Source organism: Glycine max, chromosome 13 (genome assembly GCF_000004515.6).
Source record: "Glycine max cultivar Williams 82 chromosome 13, Glycine_max_v4.0, whole genome shotgun sequence".
Taxonomy (NCBI): domain Eukaryota; kingdom Viridiplantae; phylum Streptophyta; class Magnoliopsida; order Fabales; family Fabaceae; genus Glycine; species Glycine max.
The window spans coordinates 12,383,351-12,403,907 of NC_038249.2; the positions used below are offsets into that span (position 1 = coordinate 12,383,351).

Below are 20,557 nucleotides of genomic sequence, written 5' to 3' on the forward strand. Positions count from 1 at the left end.
TGAAAAATTTCAATAATAAGAAATTGTTAACAAATAAGTTAACTTAAAAATTATAAATACCTCTCTGTTCCATACACTGACTGCAACATGGTCAGCATACTCGGTAAGCACTGATGGGTCACGCGGCCCACCTGGAAATCCCTCAGCATCATGACCAGCGTCTGCACCAGGTGCATGTACGTTTGCAGCTACCACAGGCTCATCCGCTACCACAAGGGCAGCTTCCCATTGTCTACGTGTCGATGTTGTAGGCCTTCGTTGCTGGGGAGCATCATATGAATCATGACGATCCTCTCTCCCCAGAGCTCTACAATTAACCCTACCTAAGGCACAACCTAAGCCTCTAGTTCTAACCATGATCTGCAAATGTCTACCACAAATTCCATCACTAAACCACACAAATTCATCGCAATATTAACTTGTTCAAACAAAACAAAATTCAACAACTTATACCCTTCAAAAAGTAATTTGATTTTCAGGTGCTCATAAACTCTATAGTGTGTACTCGTTGTGGGAGTTAGTTAACGACATTGGAGAGAAGAAGGAGAGTGGACTCCTCAATGTCAGGATTCTAAATCAGTTCATTATTTCCTTCTCCAAGTTGCACAAAGGGAAGGCTGCATTGGAGGTGTTTGATAAATTTGAGGCTTTTCACTGTTTGCCTGATGCAGACACCTATTACTTTACAATTTTGTTGTTACGGCATATTCGAAGGTTGGGGAAATGGGGAAACCTATGGAGATGACGAGTTTGAGGGAAAGTACGGGCTGCATACCACATGTGTACACTTACACTGTTCTTGCTAGCGCTTATTGAAATGGTGGGGATATGGAAGAGGCTCCAAAGATCTTGGCAGAAGCAAAAAAGAAGCAAGTTAAGTTGAGGCATGTGATGTTTCACACTCTGATTCGTGGATATTGCAAGTTGGAACAGTTTCATGAGGCTTTGAAGTTATCTGCTGGTGTAAGATTATGGTGTCGTCCAAGCGTTGATGAGTATGACAAGTTAATACAGTCTCTCTGCTTGAAGGCTTTGGATTGGGAAATGGCAGAAAAGCTACTGGAGGAAATGAAAGGGAGTGGTTTGCATCTCAAGGGAATGACGAGGGGTTTGATTAAAGTTGTCAAGGAGATGGACAAGGAGGTTGTCAAGGCTGAGAGCATTGTTGCAGGGGTGTAAACATTGGTTGCTCCAAAGCCTTCAAGCAAAGAGACTCTATTAACTTGTCATACTCATCAACGCTTGGGCGGACACCATATACCATTTTGTTAGCAAGTTGCCATCCTAAACATATACACCATACACCATATGTTTAGCAAATTCATCACAATGTAATTAATAGCCTAAATACTTATCTAAAATATGTGGTTCGGTATTCCAATGAAATTCTCCATAACTACTTATAGGATAAGTAATTAAAAAGGTAAGAAGATTGAGTTCCTCCTATCCCCTAAAATCAACTTATGCCCTTAAGGTTTTCACTTAACCCATGGTTTGGCTTCAGGTATGCGCTTAATTAAAGTCATTTGGCTTATCTCAGATTTCATACTGCTAGGAACCAAGAATAGAAATGGAAAAGATGCTGGGACAGGAAGTCATATGGCTTAATCCTCATATGTCGTGACTGGAAAAAATGCTGGGACAGGAAGCCTCTTAGCAGCCCTAGCTGAAGCTAGCTTCCTAATTGGACTGGAAAAGAACAAGTTTACACTTATAATGAAGTTTTCATTAAGTATTTTATCTAGGCCCAGGTTTGAAATTTTGCACTTTTGCCCAAACCACATATGCAAGAGATTTTTTATATTATATGGGCAAGTTACCCTTCTGAGTTATAACTAAGTTTGGCTAGGCCATAAACAAAGCCCAAACAGGCAACATATGAGCTTAAGTAAATCAAGTCAGTTATGAGTGTTGTTAAGCTAGCTTGACTTATCTGTTAAACAAGATTCACTTCAAGTTTTATGGTCACTTTTCTTTCAAATGAATTTTTTGTTCTAGTGCCTTTACTAATTTGAGCTTAGGAAGTTTGACTTATCTATTAAACAAGATTCCATTTCTATTCTTGGCTTAAGGTTTTCCACTGAAGTCAAAAGTAATGCAAACTAAACAAATTTCAAACCAATATTAACATGTTCATGTTCAAACAAATCAAACAGTACAATACAAACCAAACAATGTAGCATAAAACCTATTTGTTCAAAGCAATATCAACATCATCAAACAATTAAAGTATGATTTGAAACTTATTTCATCATTCATTCATATTCTACTTCATCCTAAAACCCTCAAAACTAACCCTAAACCCTAATAAAAAACATTTTTCATAAATTTAAACCTATTTGACATTTTTTTAATTGATTCGTATGCTTCTTACGGATCAATTTGATCCGTATGCTTCTTGCGGATCAACTTCATCCGTAAGAAACATACAGATCAACTTGATTCGTATGTAGCTTATTTCATCCGTAACCTATGCGGATCATCTAAAGCCTATGTGGATCATCTAAATCCTAACCTATCTCTACTGCGGATCAACTAAATCCCTATGCGAATCAAATAAATCCATACACACTACACTACACCAGCAAAAATGGAACCAGAAACGCAAACGCCACCACAGGGAGGGAGAAGAGGGCTTACCTCGACAATGCCGACAAAACCCGGATGAGAAGAAGCTCCAAAGCACAACGAACACGACTCAAGAACAAGAAGACAACATGGGGCGCGCACAACAAACGGGGCTAAAGAAGAAGACAGGGGCGCAGGGGCTCAAGAAGAAGAAGGGGCTGAAGAAGAAGAACAGGCTGAAGAAGAAGAGAATCAGAGTCACGGCGTGAAAAAATGGCTGGGTGCACAAAACTTTTTTAAAAAAGGTAGGAATATTTTTATCTTTTACCTTTAAGTGCTGGGTGCACCTAGCATCACCCTAAATACAACTAGCAAAGGTCATTCCGATAAATTACAGCTCTCAATTCAATCCATAAATTATGTTTTAAAAACACATCTTTAACCGTCCAAATTATTTACTATAGATCCAAAAGCTATTTGTTTTTAGAAGAATAGATCCAAAGGCTATTAAAATCGCAACAACACCTAAACGGCTAAACCACTTGCGACAAAGTTTAAAACTATTTATTGCCTTTTCGTAGGTGAACCATTTAATTGATTGTTCACCGTAGATTTTATTTTATTTTTTAAAAAAAGCACCAACAAACATGACAAACTAAAATTTTCGAACTCAAGATTTTAAAAAAAAACTCTTCTTTCCTATCATATAAGTTTCTTAGGAATATAAAAGTAAAATAATATATTAATCACATTCTTTAATTATTTACCTCATTAAATAATTTTTTTATAAATCCTCATTTAATAGTTTAATAAAAGTAATATAATATTTTTATTATAACTAAACATATTTTTAATTTAACATAGAACCTACATTCTCACCTCCCTATGAGAATATTTTTAAAGGAAATTTGATCAAAAAATTCTCAAAAAATATTATTTCACGGGAATGTTATTTTTAGAAATCAAACCAAATATGAGGAACTGACCTTCTCAAATTTAAAATTTCTGGGAAACTACAAATTTATCTTGTACCAAACACTCCATAACACTCAAAACATTAATTATATAGTGGGATCAAGTATTCAGATTTTTTAAAGCTATGACACTAAGTCTAGAATTAATTTTCAAATTTAAGTGTATGTTTAGTTTATACTATTTGATAATTGATTCTAAGTATACAATTAATTTTTAATCATTTTTATATATTTAATTTTTATTAAAAAATAATATAAAATTGATTCTAAGTTTAAAAATAATTTTAAATTAAAGTAATTTTGAATAATATTTTTATGTTAGATCTTTTGTATTAAATTTTATCTATAACTTAATTTTATAGTAAAAAAGATAAATCACGTTATTTCAAAATTAATTTTAATAAAAATCAATTCCATTAAAACACACTAATAGTTAATTGAAATAAAAAATAGGGATAAAAATTATATTTTAGTTTTTTTTTAATTAGCAAATAATATTTAAACAAAAATTAATATGAGTGTCGAGGCTGAGCCTCTCGCCGAACACCATTGGGTTGGGTTATCTGAAGCTTTTTCAGCGGAGGAAACATAACTGCGCACGTTTGGGAACCCTATTTTGGTGAACATCTCAAGAATCAGAGTTTTTTTTACCACTATCAGGTAATTTACACCATTTCCCTAATTGCCTTTCTCGTTTTTTCCATTTTCACGCATTCCTCTGAGTCTTCGTTGAATGAAATTTAAGTGGCTCGTGTTTTGATAAATTGAACTTAAAACGGCATTGGAGATTTCGCCTATCCGATCTCCGTCAAACTGTTTCGATTCTATGCCTGCGAAAAATTTATATTTTTATTCCTTAAATTATTATCAATTTTCTGTTGTGACACGATGAAGGGCAAATTAGTCTATATAGGAACCGATTTTCTTAAAAAAGAAACATGTAGTAAGGAGACTCGATTATGTTCTTGAATGTTGATACTGTTAATTTCTTGATGGGATGCTGGTGGAATTGAAAGTTTATATAAAGCATGGTGTCTGAATTAGTAGGAACTGAGTGTCTCTTGTTGAAAACATTTTAGATAAAAAAAAAAAAGAAGATAAATTAAGCAGAATATTTATGCTTATATGATGGAACCTATGAAGCACGAACACTGCACACGGACATTTTGACACCGTTAATGTCTAAAATATAGGACATGGGGACACTGTATACACACACAAACAGGGAGATTCTAATTAAATGAAATATGGGTAACATATAACAAAATACCCAAATTGATGGTATATTCATCTTTTTAAACGAACCTTTTACGTTTTTTTAAAGTGTATTAGTGTATAAAGGTAACAGTTTAAGTCTTCAAGCGAACAAAAAGTCATTTTTGAATCAGATACCTAATAAGAAGTGTCGAACAAGTGTACAAATGTTTGGGTGTGTCGGTGTCAGAAACGTGTTTGACACGGCAACACTTCCAACAAGAGAGGTGTCCGTTCTTAATAGGATGTAACACCTAATTGTCATTTTGAAAATTCTAAGGGAATGTGTATTTGGTGATTTCCTTCAACAGGTTTAGGATTATTATCTGAAATGGCATCGGTGTCTACTCAGCAACAGTTCCGTTACACGCAGCCACCATCAAAGGTGCTTCATTTGAGAAATTTGCCGTGGGAGTGCACAGAGGACGAACTAATTGAACTTGGGAAGCTATTTGGGAAAGTTGTGAACACAAAGTGCAATGTCGGAGCAAATCGGAATCAAGCTTTTATAGAATTTGTGAGTTAATGTGCTGTTTTATTCCTTGGTCTTGTTTTGCCTTTCATATGAAGCTACCGATGTAATGGTATTAAACTATTTAATTATTAATTATAAATCATATACTGTAACCTTTAGGCAGATTTAAATCAGGCGATCGCAATGATATCATATTATGCCTCATCGTCGGAGCCTGCTCAAGTACGAGGGAAAACTGTGTATCTTCAGTATTCCAATAGGCAAGAAATAGTGAATAACAAAACTGCAGCAGATGTTGCTGGAAATGTACTGTTGGTAACAATCGAGGGTGAAGATGCAAGGCTTGTCAGCATTGATGTTTTACACTTGGTAAGTGATTGCATGTGTGCCTTGGCTATATATGCTGAAATTGTCATCATGTGTGGATGCTGGTTGTTTAGTTTCGTGATTAGGTTGTTCTTTGTCAGGCTATGGAAAAATTGTTGACATGTATGTAAATGAATCAGCAGGCCAATGTCAAGGCAATATCTGCGATGGCAGCTTACTAGCTTAGTGCTTTGGGAGAAAGAGTGCATGTGTGTTTGTCTCCTTTCTCCTTCCCTTAACGCTGCCTCTTTCTTCCCTATTCTCCCCCTTGACTCCTACCATGGTTGTAGTTTAGGATGTTGCAATTATTTTTTCATTTGTCCATCTATCTTTCATATCCATGTCGGCATTTTGCTTGTACAGTGTCTGGATTTAGATTTTGACTCTGCTTTTTAAAGTTTTTTATTTAGTGTTTGGTTGTGTTGTATACCATTTGGGGGTCTTATTTGAAGTAGGTTAATCCCCTTCTGAACATGGCAATCAGATGCTGAGTTTTCACCTAACCTGTAGGCTGTAGTTGAGGAGCTAATTTTCTTCAGAGCTTTGTTTGAATACAAGTAGGAAAGAAAATAAAACCGTTACCTTCAAAATCATAAATATTAATGTTATTTTAATTATATATTTGAAGCAGTTATTCAGTTAAGAAATTTGTCTAAATTGAGTTCACTCAGTTAAACTATATTGTTTTACCCCCCCCCCCCCCCCCCCCCTCCGGCCTGCTTCCAATTTTTTGTATGGTGAATTATCTTACTTATTTGTTGATGCTCCCAGTTCTCTACATTATACCTTAGATTACACCAGACATTGTTCATTTCATGTTCAGTTAGTAAGATTGTTAAACATCATTCTAAAAGTTGTTGTTCCCTTATGTAGGTCTTTTCAGCCTTTGGGTTTGTGCATAAGATTACTACTTTTGAGAAGACAGCAGGATTCCAGGTTTAATGATTGACCACCCTTATCTATTGTGACTTTTTCTTTTCATTCTATGGCCACAAGCTTATGCAATATACAATTGTAGGCATTGGTGCAATTTTCAGATGCAGAAACTGCTACCTCCGCAAAGGATGCTTTGGATGGAAGAAGCATACCTAGGTGACAGTTGTATTATTTGTCTGACATGGTATTTAGTTCAACTGTGATGGACATATTGGCTGTGGATGTGGTGCATATCCTCAGATTGGTCAACTATAGACTGTTGTAACTTGTATATTCACACTCTCACTTTGGTTTATTTATTATGTAGTTTATATGCTGTTTTTGAAATTGTAATTATGAATCATTGAATGTGTAAAATACGGTTAGCTATATCATTCCAACTGGACCAATCATAAGAATAAATGTGTTGAGTTCAAGTTTTTTCTACTAATTAGTAGTTATTAGCACATTCATTGGCTCTGCTGATATGGTTATATACCTTATGCATTATTATTGCTTAACTGTTGGTTGTTAATTATGATTGATCTTTGACTTTTGCTCCCTTGGTATCAGGTACCTGCTTCCTGAACATATAGGACCATGTGGCCTTAAGATCACATATTCTGGACATTCAGACTTAAGTGTCAAGTTTCAAAGTCACAGAAGCAGGTTTCCTGATTCCTCTGGACTCTGAGTTTCTTAGGCCTACATGGATCCATATTTTTATAGAATTTGTATTGCTCTTTTTACCTGTGTTCTCTCTTTTCCCTGCTGGTATTTAATTTATTCCTTATCACGGGTATTGCTGTCCATATAGTTTCTTAGCCTTTATTTTTATGGTTATTATATCACATTCTTTATTGTTTTTAATTATTGTAACTTTTCTTGGTTTTTTCTTCTTCTAGAGACTACACTAATCCTTACCTTCCTGTTGCTCAATCTGCCATGGAGGGAAGTGGACAGGTAGTGTTTTGATCATTCTGTTTTCTCTCATGTGAGTCATGACCCTTTTAAATGTGCAAATGGAACCCTCCGAATTGCTTATTGTAACTTGATATTCACCTCATACACATCAGTGAGGTGTGCCTACTACCAAGGGGTTGCCATTCATGCTGACTTCCTCAATGAGGAATGTGTTCTTAACTTATTATTTTTAATTTTTGCAGCCCATGGTGGGTTTGGATGGGAAGAGACTGGAGGCCGAGAGTAATGTTCTTCTTGCATCTATTGAGAACATGCAGTATACTGTAACCTTGGATGTCTTACACATGGTACTTTAAGTCACAGTGGCAGTTGCTTATTTCTGACATTACTGACTAATGGTACACTTTAGCTGATAATATATACCTTCTTTACTCTGTTTTCTGTGGCAGGTTTTCTCTGCCTTTGGACCTGTCCAAAAGATTGCAATGTTTGACAAGAATGGTGGTTTACAGGCTCTGATTCAATATCCAGGTTAGGTTATCTGAAAAGCTTTACCCATCTTTGTTTTGATATATATGTTTATATTATGTTTTTACAGTTGATCACTAGGGTTGTTCAAACTGGTGTGGCTGTCAATATTCTTTATATTTCCTACGGTTTGAACATTATATTTGGGAACGGTTTGAACATTATATTTGGGAAAGTATTTGAATCAAATGTGCTTTTGTGTTGCATGGTTCTGTGAAAATCTGGTTTATATGATCTACGAATTGATGAGAGGAGCTAAGTGTTACTGTGTGCGTTGGTATATATACTCTGATGAATTCCCTTGTTTGATTATTTGCAGTTTTTTTCTTAGGGTGTGTTTGGTTTAGAGGATGGAAATAGAGAAGATAGAAATAGACGAGAAATTTTTTAATTAAAGTAAGTGTAAAAGGTGAGTCTCACAAAAAAAGTACAAAATTTCTCTCCTCTCTACCAAACACACCATTAGAGTTTCTTCCCATTATGAATAAAATCTAATGTTACTTGATAACAGCAGTGATACATTGTTGAGATGATTTATTTTGGATTGAAATCTGTAAGAAAGATGACTCTAGCTTCACCTTATTCTTCTGCAAAAAAATTGTCCAAAGACACATCCTAAGGATTATGGATACTTCTCACAATCTCCTCAGCAGGGTAGAGCTATAAATTTCTTGTTGGAAAGTCCAAACGCAAAATTATACAAGGAATTTTTATAAATTTTAGAAAAATTTAGATGGTACCCAACCAGCACATGATTGACTTTTTATCCTTCGAGACTAGCTATATACATGTTTATGATTATGAGTTTGCACGATGATTTTGGCCTAGTTGATAGTTAGCAGAATTTTGCATGTTTTATTTTATAATATTATATGTTTGCGATCTTGGTGACTTGTTGGTCATGGGTTCGAATCCGGAAACAACCTCTTTGCATATGCAAGGGTAAGGCTGCGTACAATATCCCTCCCCCATACCTTCGCATAGCGAAGAGCCTCTGGGCAATGGAGTACGAAGTTTTTTTTATATGTTTGCGATCTTGATTTACTTTGGATTACAGATATCCAAACAGCTGTTGTGGCCAAGGAAACCTTGGAAGGACACTGCATATATGATGGAGGTTTTTGCAAGCTTCACATCTCGTATTCACGTCATACTGATCTTAGTATAAAGGTAACCAACCTACACAGTATAGATGAGGATTTCATGAGTAATGTTTGTAAGAGTTCAGTGTAATGATGAAAACCAGAAAAGTATAGTAACAAATCTTGTGCAACTATGATCAGACAATGGTCCATCCGTTATACAAGCAAATCATATCTAGACCTATTTGTTTTGGGATATACAGTTTACTGAACTCAACATGAGACCTCTAGTTTTGGACCGGTTTTCAGGTTGAAGTAAGCATGTAGCTGTGTCAATATATGCTGAAAAGACTTCCACTGGATCTTTCCCGATTTCCCTTGTTATGGAATTTCTTGAATGCATTAATGTCAAGTATCCTATTCCAAATATTGAATTCATATTTTCTGTTAATTATGCTTGGCAGGTGAGGGGAATTCCTTATTCTATTGGTATTGTGATAGGAACCAAGAATTGAAATGAGAAAGAAAAGAAAAGATTTTTTTGACTAGTAAGAAAAGAACAGAAAATAAGAGAGAAAACTCTCCTCCTTGGGTTTCTCCTTCACAAATGATTTTTCCTTTCACCAAGAGCTAATGCTCAATCTACAAATGATAAGATCCCTCTCTCTCCTATCCTTCTTCCCCTATTTATATCTAATAAATCCCTTTAACTAACTAACTAGCTCCTTAACCAACTAATCAATCCTAACTGTAGTAACTAACTATTAATAGTCTAACCATCTTAACTAACTTTTCCTTCTCCTTATATCCTAACATATTGATTATTGGATATTATGAAATCTTTTTCCAAGCTTTCAGCTAGTATGAGTCCATATATGGTTATTTTACTTTTAAAGAAATGCACTTCTGTTATGTGTTTGGAGGTTCAAATGTTTTGGGATTTGTGTGATTACAGGTGAATAATGAGAGAAGTAGAGACTATACCATTCCTAATGTACCTCCACCTGTAGTGAATGCTCAGCCCTCAATTTTAGGGCAACATCCAGTTCCGATGACGGGCCCTCCTCCTCAACATTACAATGGAGCTCAGTACGCACCAGTTACTGAGCAAACTCTGATGTCTCATTCTCAGGCTGGATGGGGGACAGGTCCACCTCAGTCTATGCAACAGATGCATAACCATCCTTACACGCCATCCGCCATGGTGCCACCGCAAACAACCCCTGGAATGCAGTTTCCAAGTCACATTCAATAGCTTGCATCTCATGTCTCATACACCAAGTGGTGAACAAGGTCAGTGCCATCTGCAGAAGTGAGGACTACCATTTAAATTGTTGCTTCCTATGATGTGAGGAAACTGGCGTTTGCTGATGTGATTCCGAAACTCTCATTCTCCCTTGGTTTATTATTATTAGATGAGATGAGATTTTGATATTGTGTGTAAGCAATTGGTCAAGAACTTTAGGTCGGCTGGCTAACATTGGAAAAAACTACACATTCTATTTTTCGTTTATTTTGACTTGGTTTGGTATTTGTTTTTCAGATATTGCTTTTCATAAGTTAATCAGTCAATGAAATAAAAGTTGTTAATGAAATTCTTAGGTAATATATATGTAAATCCAAATTCTGAATGAAGCCCAACGTAGTTTAGGTAATATATGGAATTTATGCTTTACATATTTGCTCGTAAAAAGTTTTCTTTTGGGGAAAAGTTATTACATTTCTCTAACACACCATTCGATCCTCGTTTCTAGCAAGTTAATCAATTTGTATAGAGAATAAATGAACATCTTTCACAATAAATTAAGGATATTTTTTTAGCAAGTAATACATCTAAAGTCCATGTTTCTTATTATTATGACCAAAATAATATACTTATTTGTTTATTATACTTCTTCAATCCTTAATTATAAGATCATTTCAGCTGATTAATGTCTTCTAAGAAAAATAGTTAATTTAGTTAATCACATAACTTTTGTCACTTATTTGTATTATCATTTTAAAATTATTTTCTTATCTTCCTATCCACTTAATTGTTTCTCATTAATATTTAGAAAGAGAATAATTAAGTAAATATGTAGGAAAAATAATTAATGTTGAGTGATAAGATAATAATTAGGATCTTTGAAATCTCGAGATATTCCTACAAGCTTGAGTCTTTGTCTCGACCATGAGACTGATCCTTATCCAATACTTAGTTATACAGTTACACTTAAACTCCTTTCCCTTACCACAAAATACATCCTTAGAGAGGGGTGAAGAACTTTAAGTGTGATGAAGTCCCTGATCAATTATTAGTCCCATGACCAACTTAAAAGATCAAAGTTTGTGGGATACCTTGAGATCCCATCGAGAACCAAAGGTCCTAATTATGATAATTAAAAAAATTACTATCATATATTGTAAAATTTAACCTTCTATCACTTTATCTGTGACAATGTGTATAATGTAAAATCTTTTTATCCTAAAAAAAGGAGCATTCAATTGATAAGAAAAATGCTAATTAGGAAAAAGTTAAATAACTAAAAGGAGAATTTATTTTCAAGTAAATATTCAATTTAGTCTTTGAATTTGCAAAGCGCTAACACTTGGGTCCCTTGATATTGAAAAATGAAATTTTGTCACTCAATTTGTAAAAAGTGTGACAAATTTGTCCCACTTTAACTCTCATTCATTAACCCAAACAAACCTGCGTACGTGTCATGAGGCTTGATTACGTGTGATGCCATGTGTGCAAATAGATAGTTGCGTCGGTGATGAATGAGATGGATTGATTTGTCACCAAATTTTCAACAAATTAATTTGTCATCATGACACCAAATTCCCCCCTCCCCCACCTCTTCTCCTCCGATCATTGTTTTCCGTGCTAGAGGATTTTCGACGATGACATTGCATTGTGTTCAATGTTTTTGAGAACATTAGTTGTGTTTCATTTTTTTTCCTTTCTTGCCACTTACTTCCTCTTGAGTGATCTCTCCCTTTGTTGAAATTTACTTTCACAAACCACTCATATCCCAAAACGCCAGATTGAGGCTATTTCCCAAAACCTAAACAACATCAAATTGACACATATTATTGGAAGTGCATTATACTTGACTAATCATCAATACAACAACAACCAAATAAAAATGAAAAAAAATCTCAAAAGAAGAAAAAAATTTAAAAATCTCAACAACAACCATTATGGTCCCTCAACCCTACCATTTTTGTTGATGACACCCCTTTGTGCCACTAGAAGCCATCGAGGAGATCCTTCTGTGCGGTGACTTCTCTATCATCCTCCCCTAGTAGGGTGACGACATCATCGCCATGTATGCGCATGTCGCTAACGAGATCCAATGGCCGCACTAGATCCATGAGTAATCAGTTATCCATAACAACAACAAGTTTCAATAATGGTTCTCTTTCACCAGACTCAAAACTTCTTTTCCATCCAAAGCTCCAAATCTTAGGAAAAGAAATCATTGACTAAGAACTTGATAACCCAACAGATGTTAGGCTTCACAAGGTGTTGTGTTCTAACAAGAACAAAAAAATCTCAAGTAACGAGACAAATTTATTTTTTTATAATTTAGAGACACAAGTATCAGCATCTTACAAATGGCAATTGCTTTGGGCACCTGCCCAACTGCTGGTACACCCAGCATCTTTGGTGAAATGGCAAAAATGCCTTTCACCCTTTTTTAAAAGCTTTCGAAAATCCCCCCCCCCCCCGGCTGCTACAGTATCTAGCCCACAGTACCATTGGTTCTCTTCATCCCCGTTCGTGTTTTCATCGTGCCACCGCCGCTCATGTTGTCGCCTCGCCGTCACTGTAGTCGTCATCGTGGTAAGTTGGTTTTTATTCCATTTACCTGGTTTTGCATTCATGGTGGGGGGGATTGGAGGGGATGGTGGATCCGTATACAACATATGGATTGGGAATCCGTATGCATCATACAGATCCCTAATTTGTAATTTTTTTTGTTTGAGTTAAAAATAAAATTTTAAAATTAAATAATATTTTAGTTTAAAATTTGCTTTTGTAATAAGTAAATGTTGTTATTTTTTTGTGTAATTTTAATTAATTAAAAATAATTATTTTTTGTAGTTGATTTTTGTTAAGAAATTAAGTAATTTGTTTATTTTAAAACAAATGTGTGTGTGTGTGTGTTGTGATTTAATTATTTTTAAAAAGTATTAGTAAATTAGAATTTGTTAAATTTGTTATTTTAATTACATAAATATTAATATTTTGCATTAAGAAGTTTAGTAATTTTGTTATATTTGATAGTTTAAAAAGTGTTTTATAAATTTGTTATATATGATAAGTTTCAAATGTTTATTAGTATATATTTGACAATTTAGTAATGATATGGAACTATAAAAAAAATGATCATTAGTCAATTTTCATTACTTTAAGTTTTCATTAAAATTTAATTGAAAATCAAAATTGTAGTTTTATTTTGACCATTACTTTAAGTTTTCAAAAAAATTTAATTTTTTTATTGTGATAGTAATTTGGGATTGATTGAAGTATTGTTCTTTTGCTTACGAATTTTTATGACTCCTTTAATGTGCAGATCATGGTTGGAACACGAGGTTCAGGTCGGGCTTTAAGAAGGGTTATAGGAAGAGCCCTAGGGAGAGATGTCAGACGTGATGTAGATGATGCTCTCTAGTGGCGAAGGCCCACAACATTCGCATGCAGGAAACGGGAAGTTGCACTTGTTGTTGAGAATGTTGACAATATGGATCATGCGGATGAGGAGGTCCATGAACAGCCTGATGAAGCAGTTGGTGTTGATGTGCCGACTAATGCCGAGGGTTTTCCAGGCGGACCCCACAACACATCAGTGTTGCAAGACTATGTTTATCATGTGCCCACAAAAGTTTGGAGTGGAGAGGTATTTGTAATTTTAAATAAATTTTATTTCCGTAAGTAATTGTTAATTTTTGTTAAAATGATTTATATTATCATTTCCAGGAACGTCCTGAGCTGAAATTATGCTCCCATGGAAGAAAGGTGGAGAAGTTTGCCAAGCCTGTCCTTGAGATCGAAGGCTTAGTGGCTGCCACAGGATTAAGTCCTCTGATCACATGTTTGCTGGACACTAGTGATCGGGGACTTATGTTTGCTTTCGTGGAGAGGTGGCATAAGGAAACCAGTAGTTTCCATCTGCTAGTAAGAGAGGTGACTATCACCTTGAATGATGTGGCCTCATTGCTGCATTTGCCTATTACAGGCACATTCCATAGTTTTGAGTCTCTTCATGTGGATGATGACATCTTGCTGCTAGTGGAATTGCTTGAAGTAAGTGGTGAAGAGGCACGAGTTGAGACAGTACAATGTCAAGGGGCATATGTTCGACTTTCCTGGCTGCGAGACATATATCGAAGCAAATGTGATGCAACACAGTGGACACCCGTAGCTTGTGCGTATTTGTTGCACCTTCTTGGTTGCATACTCTTTGCTAACAAGAGTGTGACACGCATTCATGTGGTATTCTTGGACGCATTGAGGGACTTGACGCAGACTGGAAGCTACGTATGGGGAGTTGTTGCACTAGTGCATTTGTATGACAATCTGAATGATGCGTCAAAGAGCACGACCAGACAACTTGCAGGATACATCACACTTTTATAGGTCATTTGAATTTTTATTCAAAATATATATTTACTTATTTACTCTATATTGAGAAATGTGTTTAATTGATTTGTTTGGAAAATATGTGCAGTATTGGATCTACGAGCACTTTTCCTCTGTTGGTTGAGTTATTGTTGTTGAGGATTATGATGAGAGGAAACCACATGCCTGTCGTTGGAAGTATGTGAAGGCATTACCAATATCAACGTATCGTAGGCGGTTGGATAGATTGACATCTGATGTTGTATGTTGGATTCCATATGGTGACCACCGTGCATTCAGAGAGTTTGAGGTTATCTCTTTATTTCCAGGCATATCAACTAGGGTCCGTCTACTGTCATACACCGACCGGAGAGGGTTGTACGACAGTTTGGGTATGTGCAAACCATTCCTCCACACCTTAATGCTCCTTCTCTCTGTATAGAAGACATTGATGATAGATGAATTCAGTTTTCTGAATACATTGCACCGGTTGGTCAGATATGTGTAGCGCCTGGGCAGTGTTCACCAGACTACATGGATTGGTTCTACTCGATATCTCATCCCTTCATGAGTCCAACACAACCTAGGGATCCTCTTAGATAGCCCCCCGTGCAACAGCATGACACATTTGTTGAACCATATATTGCTCAGCATCCAGTGGCGACAATGAGTATGAATGAAGCAGCTGAAGATGCACATGCTGGTGTAGAGCGGCCTCGACATGCAGTGGTAAAATAATTTTTCAAATGTAATTGTTACTCAATTTATGTGAATTCATTAACCCTTAACATTATTTGTTTTTGTTTTTAATCATGTTGTAGGAGGCTTGCCAAGCAATACCAGAAAGGTTGGAGCGGTTGCTCAACCTAAGGATAGTCACTGAAGGTACAAAGACATATGATGCCATGGAGGACTGCTTGCGGATCGCTAGAGGAGTGATTCCAGACCACAATGTATATGTGTGGCACGATGAAGGCGGTGTTGGAACCCGGCAAGTGCACCAGATCGCGCAAGTAGTATAAAACGGTAAGAACCGAGTATCGAACTCTCGGGAAACTTGTGTTACTTGGTAAAACTATATTCAGTGAATAGGTGTCTAGTATGAAAAGAGATGTGTTGACTATGAACATGTATGTAAACTAACTATTAAAAGGAAAATCACGTGAGTAATGATGTGTAAAGACAAGTAGACAACACGTTGGTCTTCCTCTTAGGTGCCTGATGTTAAAAGGATATTCTCTACTTAACAATGCTCACATGTTCTATGGTGTCTCCTAAAATGCTAAACCCTGATTCCTCATGATAGTCTAGCCTAATCCCGATCAAGCATCATCCTCAGATTCCTCTTGTTGGACTAAACTTGACCAGAACCGCATTAAGACAAACATACAAACAACTAGGCTACTGTACCCCGATCCCTCGTGATAATACGATAAACTAGCCCTATCCTATCAAGTTCTAAGAATCAGACCAGTTTCCACTGTTGAATGATCCTAACAACACATGCATCTACGTGATCAAGGAAAAAGCATGCTAGAATGAAATACTGATAGCACAGAGAACACATAAAACATCATTAAATAGATATACAAGTATTTACATCAAGTACCTACAAGGAAGAACCAACAAAGGATTTAGCTTTCTATATCTGGGAAGCTTCCTTTACAACAAAGAGAAGAGAAAAATAAAGGATTGAAGAAATACAAGCGGTGAGGATGTCTCCTCCACCTCTAGAACCTCACAATCACTCACAAACTCATCTCAAGCTCTCATGACGACTTCCTCTTCAAGCTTCGTTCTTTGCACAACAAAATCTCTCAAAACTCTCTGGATTCAAACCCTTCTCTCTCTAGAATCTCTCACATGCAGAAGCTCCTCGATAAAATGGCCAAAATCCCTTCCAAAATCTGATTTCAGGCTTAAATAAGTGGCTTTGTTTGTGCTAGCATGCTTAGCGCGAATATGGACCGCTCAACACGCATTAGTGGATTTCGGCTTAGCGCGTGTTTTTCTCACTCAGCGGATGGGCTCAAGCGGTGCGCTTAGTGGGATGAACCCTCGCTCAACGAACATGCACAACTCATCCTTCTTCCATAATCTTCCTTGCGCTCAGTCAAAGGAGTGGTGCGCTCAGCGGATGGCTCGCTAATCCAGAAGATTGGCTTAGCGAGCAGATGAAAATCAGCATTTCACAAACTTGCCTAATTGACCTAAAAATGAGAGGAAATGATTATTAAACACACAAAGTGGAAGTACTAAGTATTTATTACCTATCTTTAACAAAAAGTAATTACAACGCTACAAAATAACCATAAATTGGAGGAGTTTGATACAATTTACACAGGTTTTATACACAAAAGTTAGTCGTATTCCTTGACTAACAAGCGGCACATTGAAGACGCATGAAGAGTTATTTTAGTTACCTTGTTTTATATAATTTATGGTTTTATATGATTCAGCAACGTTAATTGTTTAAGTTGTATTTTTATTTTTTAATTAATGACGAATTAACATTATTATGTTTATCCTTTAGTAACCCTAATTAGTGAAACTAACTTAATTATTTAAGTAACACTAACAACGTGATTATTGGATTCAATGTCACATACAGACACTAAGTAAGTAAATGTCAACGTTGAATGAAACACGCGTAAATCATCATTTTAGATCACAACACATAAGTAAATGTTTAATCTTCATCTAAATCAACATATTTTGTATTCAACCTTGACAAATTTGTATACTGTTGCATTCTACTAATATATGGTGTGAGCCACTACTTTTCCTGCTGATGACAATGTGTAGACCATAACAATGCTATTGGCGGTAACGAACAACGATCCCTTAGAAATACCTATTACATAAGAACACACACATTAAAAATACCATGGTGTAAATATTTTCACAATAATTACACAAAAAGGATGACTTATGCATTTACCTGAACAAAATGATTACCATACACATGACCGATACATATCACACGATGCACCAAAAAATCTATTGGTGGTTGACTTCTAAGAGGAAAAAATGTCATGCTTTGTCGGAGTGGCAGAGAAACAAGGATCACATTATACCTTGATGCAATGACATATCCCATGTCAATTATATTCATCCACTTGTCCATGGTAACCTACATGTAACAGTTAACAAATTGAATTTAGTTAATGCAAATTTAATGGGACAAAACATAACATTAAAATTATATACTATACCATGGAATCCATCAATAAGTAGAGACTGCTTTAATTCCTCAAATCAGTCTATACCACCAACTAGGTTTATACAGTCATCAGACCATTTTGTAAGTTCTTTAAGCAAATGGTTGCGAACCAATGACCATGAATCTTCACCCATACCTAATAAGGCAACAACTGCACGATATCCACAATTACCATCAACTTTCATATCAACAATGTTTACAATGGAATCATGAATGCATGGATGAAATTGATCCAACATCGGCATGACCCTTCTTTCAAATGGTTGCTCAGATGATGATGCACTACGTTTCACTAACGAATTACTATTCTGCATAGAATGTAATGCATCAACATACTCCCAGTACGAGGGATCACACTTTGTAGATCTTTGTTGCTTGGTCACCGGTCTCTTCTGAGCACCTTTTGTTTTCACCTTTTCTGGAGGAGCACACATAAAGTTTAGATCAAGGTAAGCAATTTTCCGAAGTTTACTCTTCAAAGTAACTTTGCCACAAACATCAAGCTCTTTAAATCGCTTGGAAATGGTTTCCATCTCTTCGGTTATGCTTACTTGTGGCTCATATAACCCTTGGTCTGAAAAACTTAGCCTCCGCCAAAACATATGGATTGTCTCAAGTGGTATGCTACCAACAACATATTAGGATAGCTCACATGCACATGGAAGACCATGAGTAGTTCTCATCACATATACACAACGAGAAGGATTTTTGCCTGCATAATGTACACGCTCAAACTCAGGAGCAATCTGATTTAAAGCATACCTTGATACCATACCTAGTAGTCTCTTGTATAAGGTAACTTTAAACACACGTCCAACCACATGTGTACTTGTCTCAAAAAATGCCTTAAATTGAGTGTGTTGCAATGTGATCATGTTGTTCATGGCTTCCTAAACACTACATAGGTCTCCAAGGCTATTTTGTAGTAGTCTCTTTAAGGCCCAATGAGCAGACTCAACCCTACATATGAGATACACAACCAATAGAAGAAACACATTATTTTTTTTATGCATTCAATCATAAAATCTGACAACTTTATATATTTAAAAATTTCATACCTGTTAGTTGTTGTGCTTCCTAAGTGCATGACCTTATTCGTCCAGACTTTAAGAAATCTTTCTTTATGAGGAATGACCCATGTTTGGTTGACATAGTCAACAACCATTGGCCATGGTGAGCAAGCAATTTCAAACTTCTTAAGGCACCCATCAAACTGTTGCTCGGAAGGACAATCCACTAAACTTCCCCACGCTTCCATTACATAATTTCATGCATTTTTTTTACCAACAAGGGTTTTACACTTTTCCTTGACATTCTTATCAATGTGAAACCAACACAACAAATTCGTGGACTTAGGGAATACAGTTTTCACCGCATTCATCAATGCTAGATCTCTGTCGGTAACAATAATTTTAGGGAGTGCATCACGTCCGAGGAAAATATCATTAAACCTTTGTAGAGCCCAAACAATGTTATTCAGACGTTCTCCCTCTAAATAGGCAAAGGCAGCCGAGAATGTCATCCCTGTTGGTGTCATACCAACAATATCAAGTAACAGAAGCCTGTACCTGTTTGTTTTGTAGGTACTGCCTATCAAAAATACCAAATTACAGGTATTGGTTAATTTGACTGCATCAGGATGACTCCAAAATATGTCACGCACAACATCTTCATCCTTTAATATATGCCAATGAATATATTGATCCCGTCCAAGAAGTCTCATTAGTTGTTGTATTTCAGTATTACTACCTCTTATGGAAGAACGATAAACATTTCTTGCATTGTATATTTGTTTGATTGTTGTATAACTATTGACATTGTGCTTCTTCAACGTTAGAAGAATATTTCTGGGTTCGACCATTGACTTTGTCATATCAGCAACAATTATCTTCTCATCCTTAGTTAGTGTACCAACATATGGATGTCCAACTAAAAACTTTATCAATTCATAATTGTGACTCCCACAGATTAAATTCACCATCCATCCTTCGCCCCCCACAACTGGTTTTGCACGCAGCTTAAATGGACACCCACATTTTCTAACCAAATCCTTCTTCTTGGCCCTATGCTGACTCCTCATTTCACAACCAATTAAAACAAATGAGGTATTTCCTCTAATTCCATTATTTGTGTTTGACCTCATAATCACCGCCACAAATCCAATTTCATAAGTAACAAATCGAGTTCATTACAGAACATCATCACGGGTAGCAAACACATACAATGCAATTCATACACCTTTAGTCTTCAACAAACGTTCATTTAATTACTTTAATAACAATAAATCATATTAATACTTACGAAGTATTGAACGCATCAGAACAATCAACATGTTCTTCATTCACACCACCTTCGTCCTCATTTTGGTCATCCATATAAACTCCTTCGGACATTACACTATCATACATCCACTGATCTTCGTCCATTTTCACAAAAAATTTCAAAATTTCAATAACAAACAAAAAAACCCTAACCACACCAAAATTATACCATCATATAATTTTTGCCTTTTGACTACACTTATTAATATAATACATTAAACTAAAATAAAAACGAATAACAACAACTCTGTCATAATTTTTAAACCCTAAATATTACTTTATTAGTATACAAACTATAACTATCAAATGAATATTCTTG

General features: G+C 35.8%; 3 protein-coding genes and 1 pseudogene across 3 annotated transcripts; 3 read left to right on the plus strand and 1 right to left on the minus strand.

Annotated features, from left to right (window-relative positions):
- The first annotated feature begins 355 nt into the window (after nucleotides 1-355).
- On the plus strand, nucleotides 356-1,179 carry LOC100794839 (pentatricopeptide repeat-containing protein At3g02650, mitochondrial-like; annotated as a pseudogene).
- A 2,849-nt stretch (nucleotides 1,180-4,028) lies between these two features.
- LOC100778533 (polypyrimidine tract-binding protein homolog 2) lies at nucleotides 4,029-10,681 on the plus strand. Its single transcript, XM_003541467.4, has 11 exons — nucleotides 4,029-4,202; nucleotides 5,108-5,313; nucleotides 5,431-5,640; nucleotides 6,511-6,573; nucleotides 6,656-6,729; nucleotides 7,126-7,221; nucleotides 7,458-7,515; nucleotides 7,719-7,823; nucleotides 7,926-8,007; nucleotides 9,062-9,174; nucleotides 10,042-10,681. The coding sequence occupies exons 2-11, from the start codon at nucleotides 5,128-5,130 to the stop codon at nucleotides 10,339-10,341; spliced, it is 1,287 nt and encodes a 428-aa protein (XP_003541515.1). The 5' UTR covers nucleotides 4,029-4,202; nucleotides 5,108-5,127; the 3' UTR covers nucleotides 10,342-10,681.
- Nucleotides 10,682-13,816: 3,135 nt separating this feature from the next.
- Nucleotides 13,817-14,712, plus strand: LOC102662159 (protein MAIN-LIKE 1-like). The gene is made up of 2 exons (XM_006595196.1): nucleotides 13,817-13,972; nucleotides 14,053-14,712. The coding sequence occupies exons 1-2, from the start codon at nucleotides 13,817-13,819 to the stop codon at nucleotides 14,710-14,712; spliced, it is 816 nt and encodes a 271-aa protein (XP_006595259.1).
- Nucleotides 14,713-17,952: 3,240 nt separating this feature from the next.
- On the minus strand, nucleotides 17,953-18,450 carry LOC106795611 (uncharacterized). The gene has a single exon (XM_014766202.1). It carries the CDS (start codon nucleotides 18,448-18,450, stop codon nucleotides 17,953-17,955), a length of 498 nt encoding a protein of 165 aa, XP_014621688.1.
- Between the last annotated feature and the right edge of the window lie 2,107 nt (nucleotides 18,451-20,557).

Coding starts and splice junctions, on each gene's coding strand:
- LOC100778533 (XM_003541467.4), top strand. CDS start 5,128: ATGGCATCGGTGTCTACTCAGCAACAGTTCCGTTACACGCAGCCACCA. Junction 7,222..7,457: donor TTTCAAAGTCACAGAAGCAG/GTTTCCTGATTC, acceptor TTCTTCTTCTAG/AGACTACACTAATCCTTACC. Junction 7,824..7,925: donor CCTTGGATGTCTTACACATG/GTACTTTAAGTC, acceptor TTTCTGTGGCAG/GTTTTCTCTGCCTTTGGACC.
- LOC102662159 (XM_006595196.1), top strand. CDS start 13,817: ATGGATCATGCGGATGAGGAGGTCCATGAACAGCCTGATGAAGCAGTT. Junction 13,973..14,052: donor CAAAAGTTTGGAGTGGAGAG/GTATTTGTAATT, acceptor TATCATTTCCAG/GAACGTCCTGAGCTGAAATT.
- LOC106795611 (XM_014766202.1), bottom strand. CDS start 18,450: ATGGAAACCATTTCCAAGCGATTTAAAGAGCTTGATGTTTGTGGCAAA.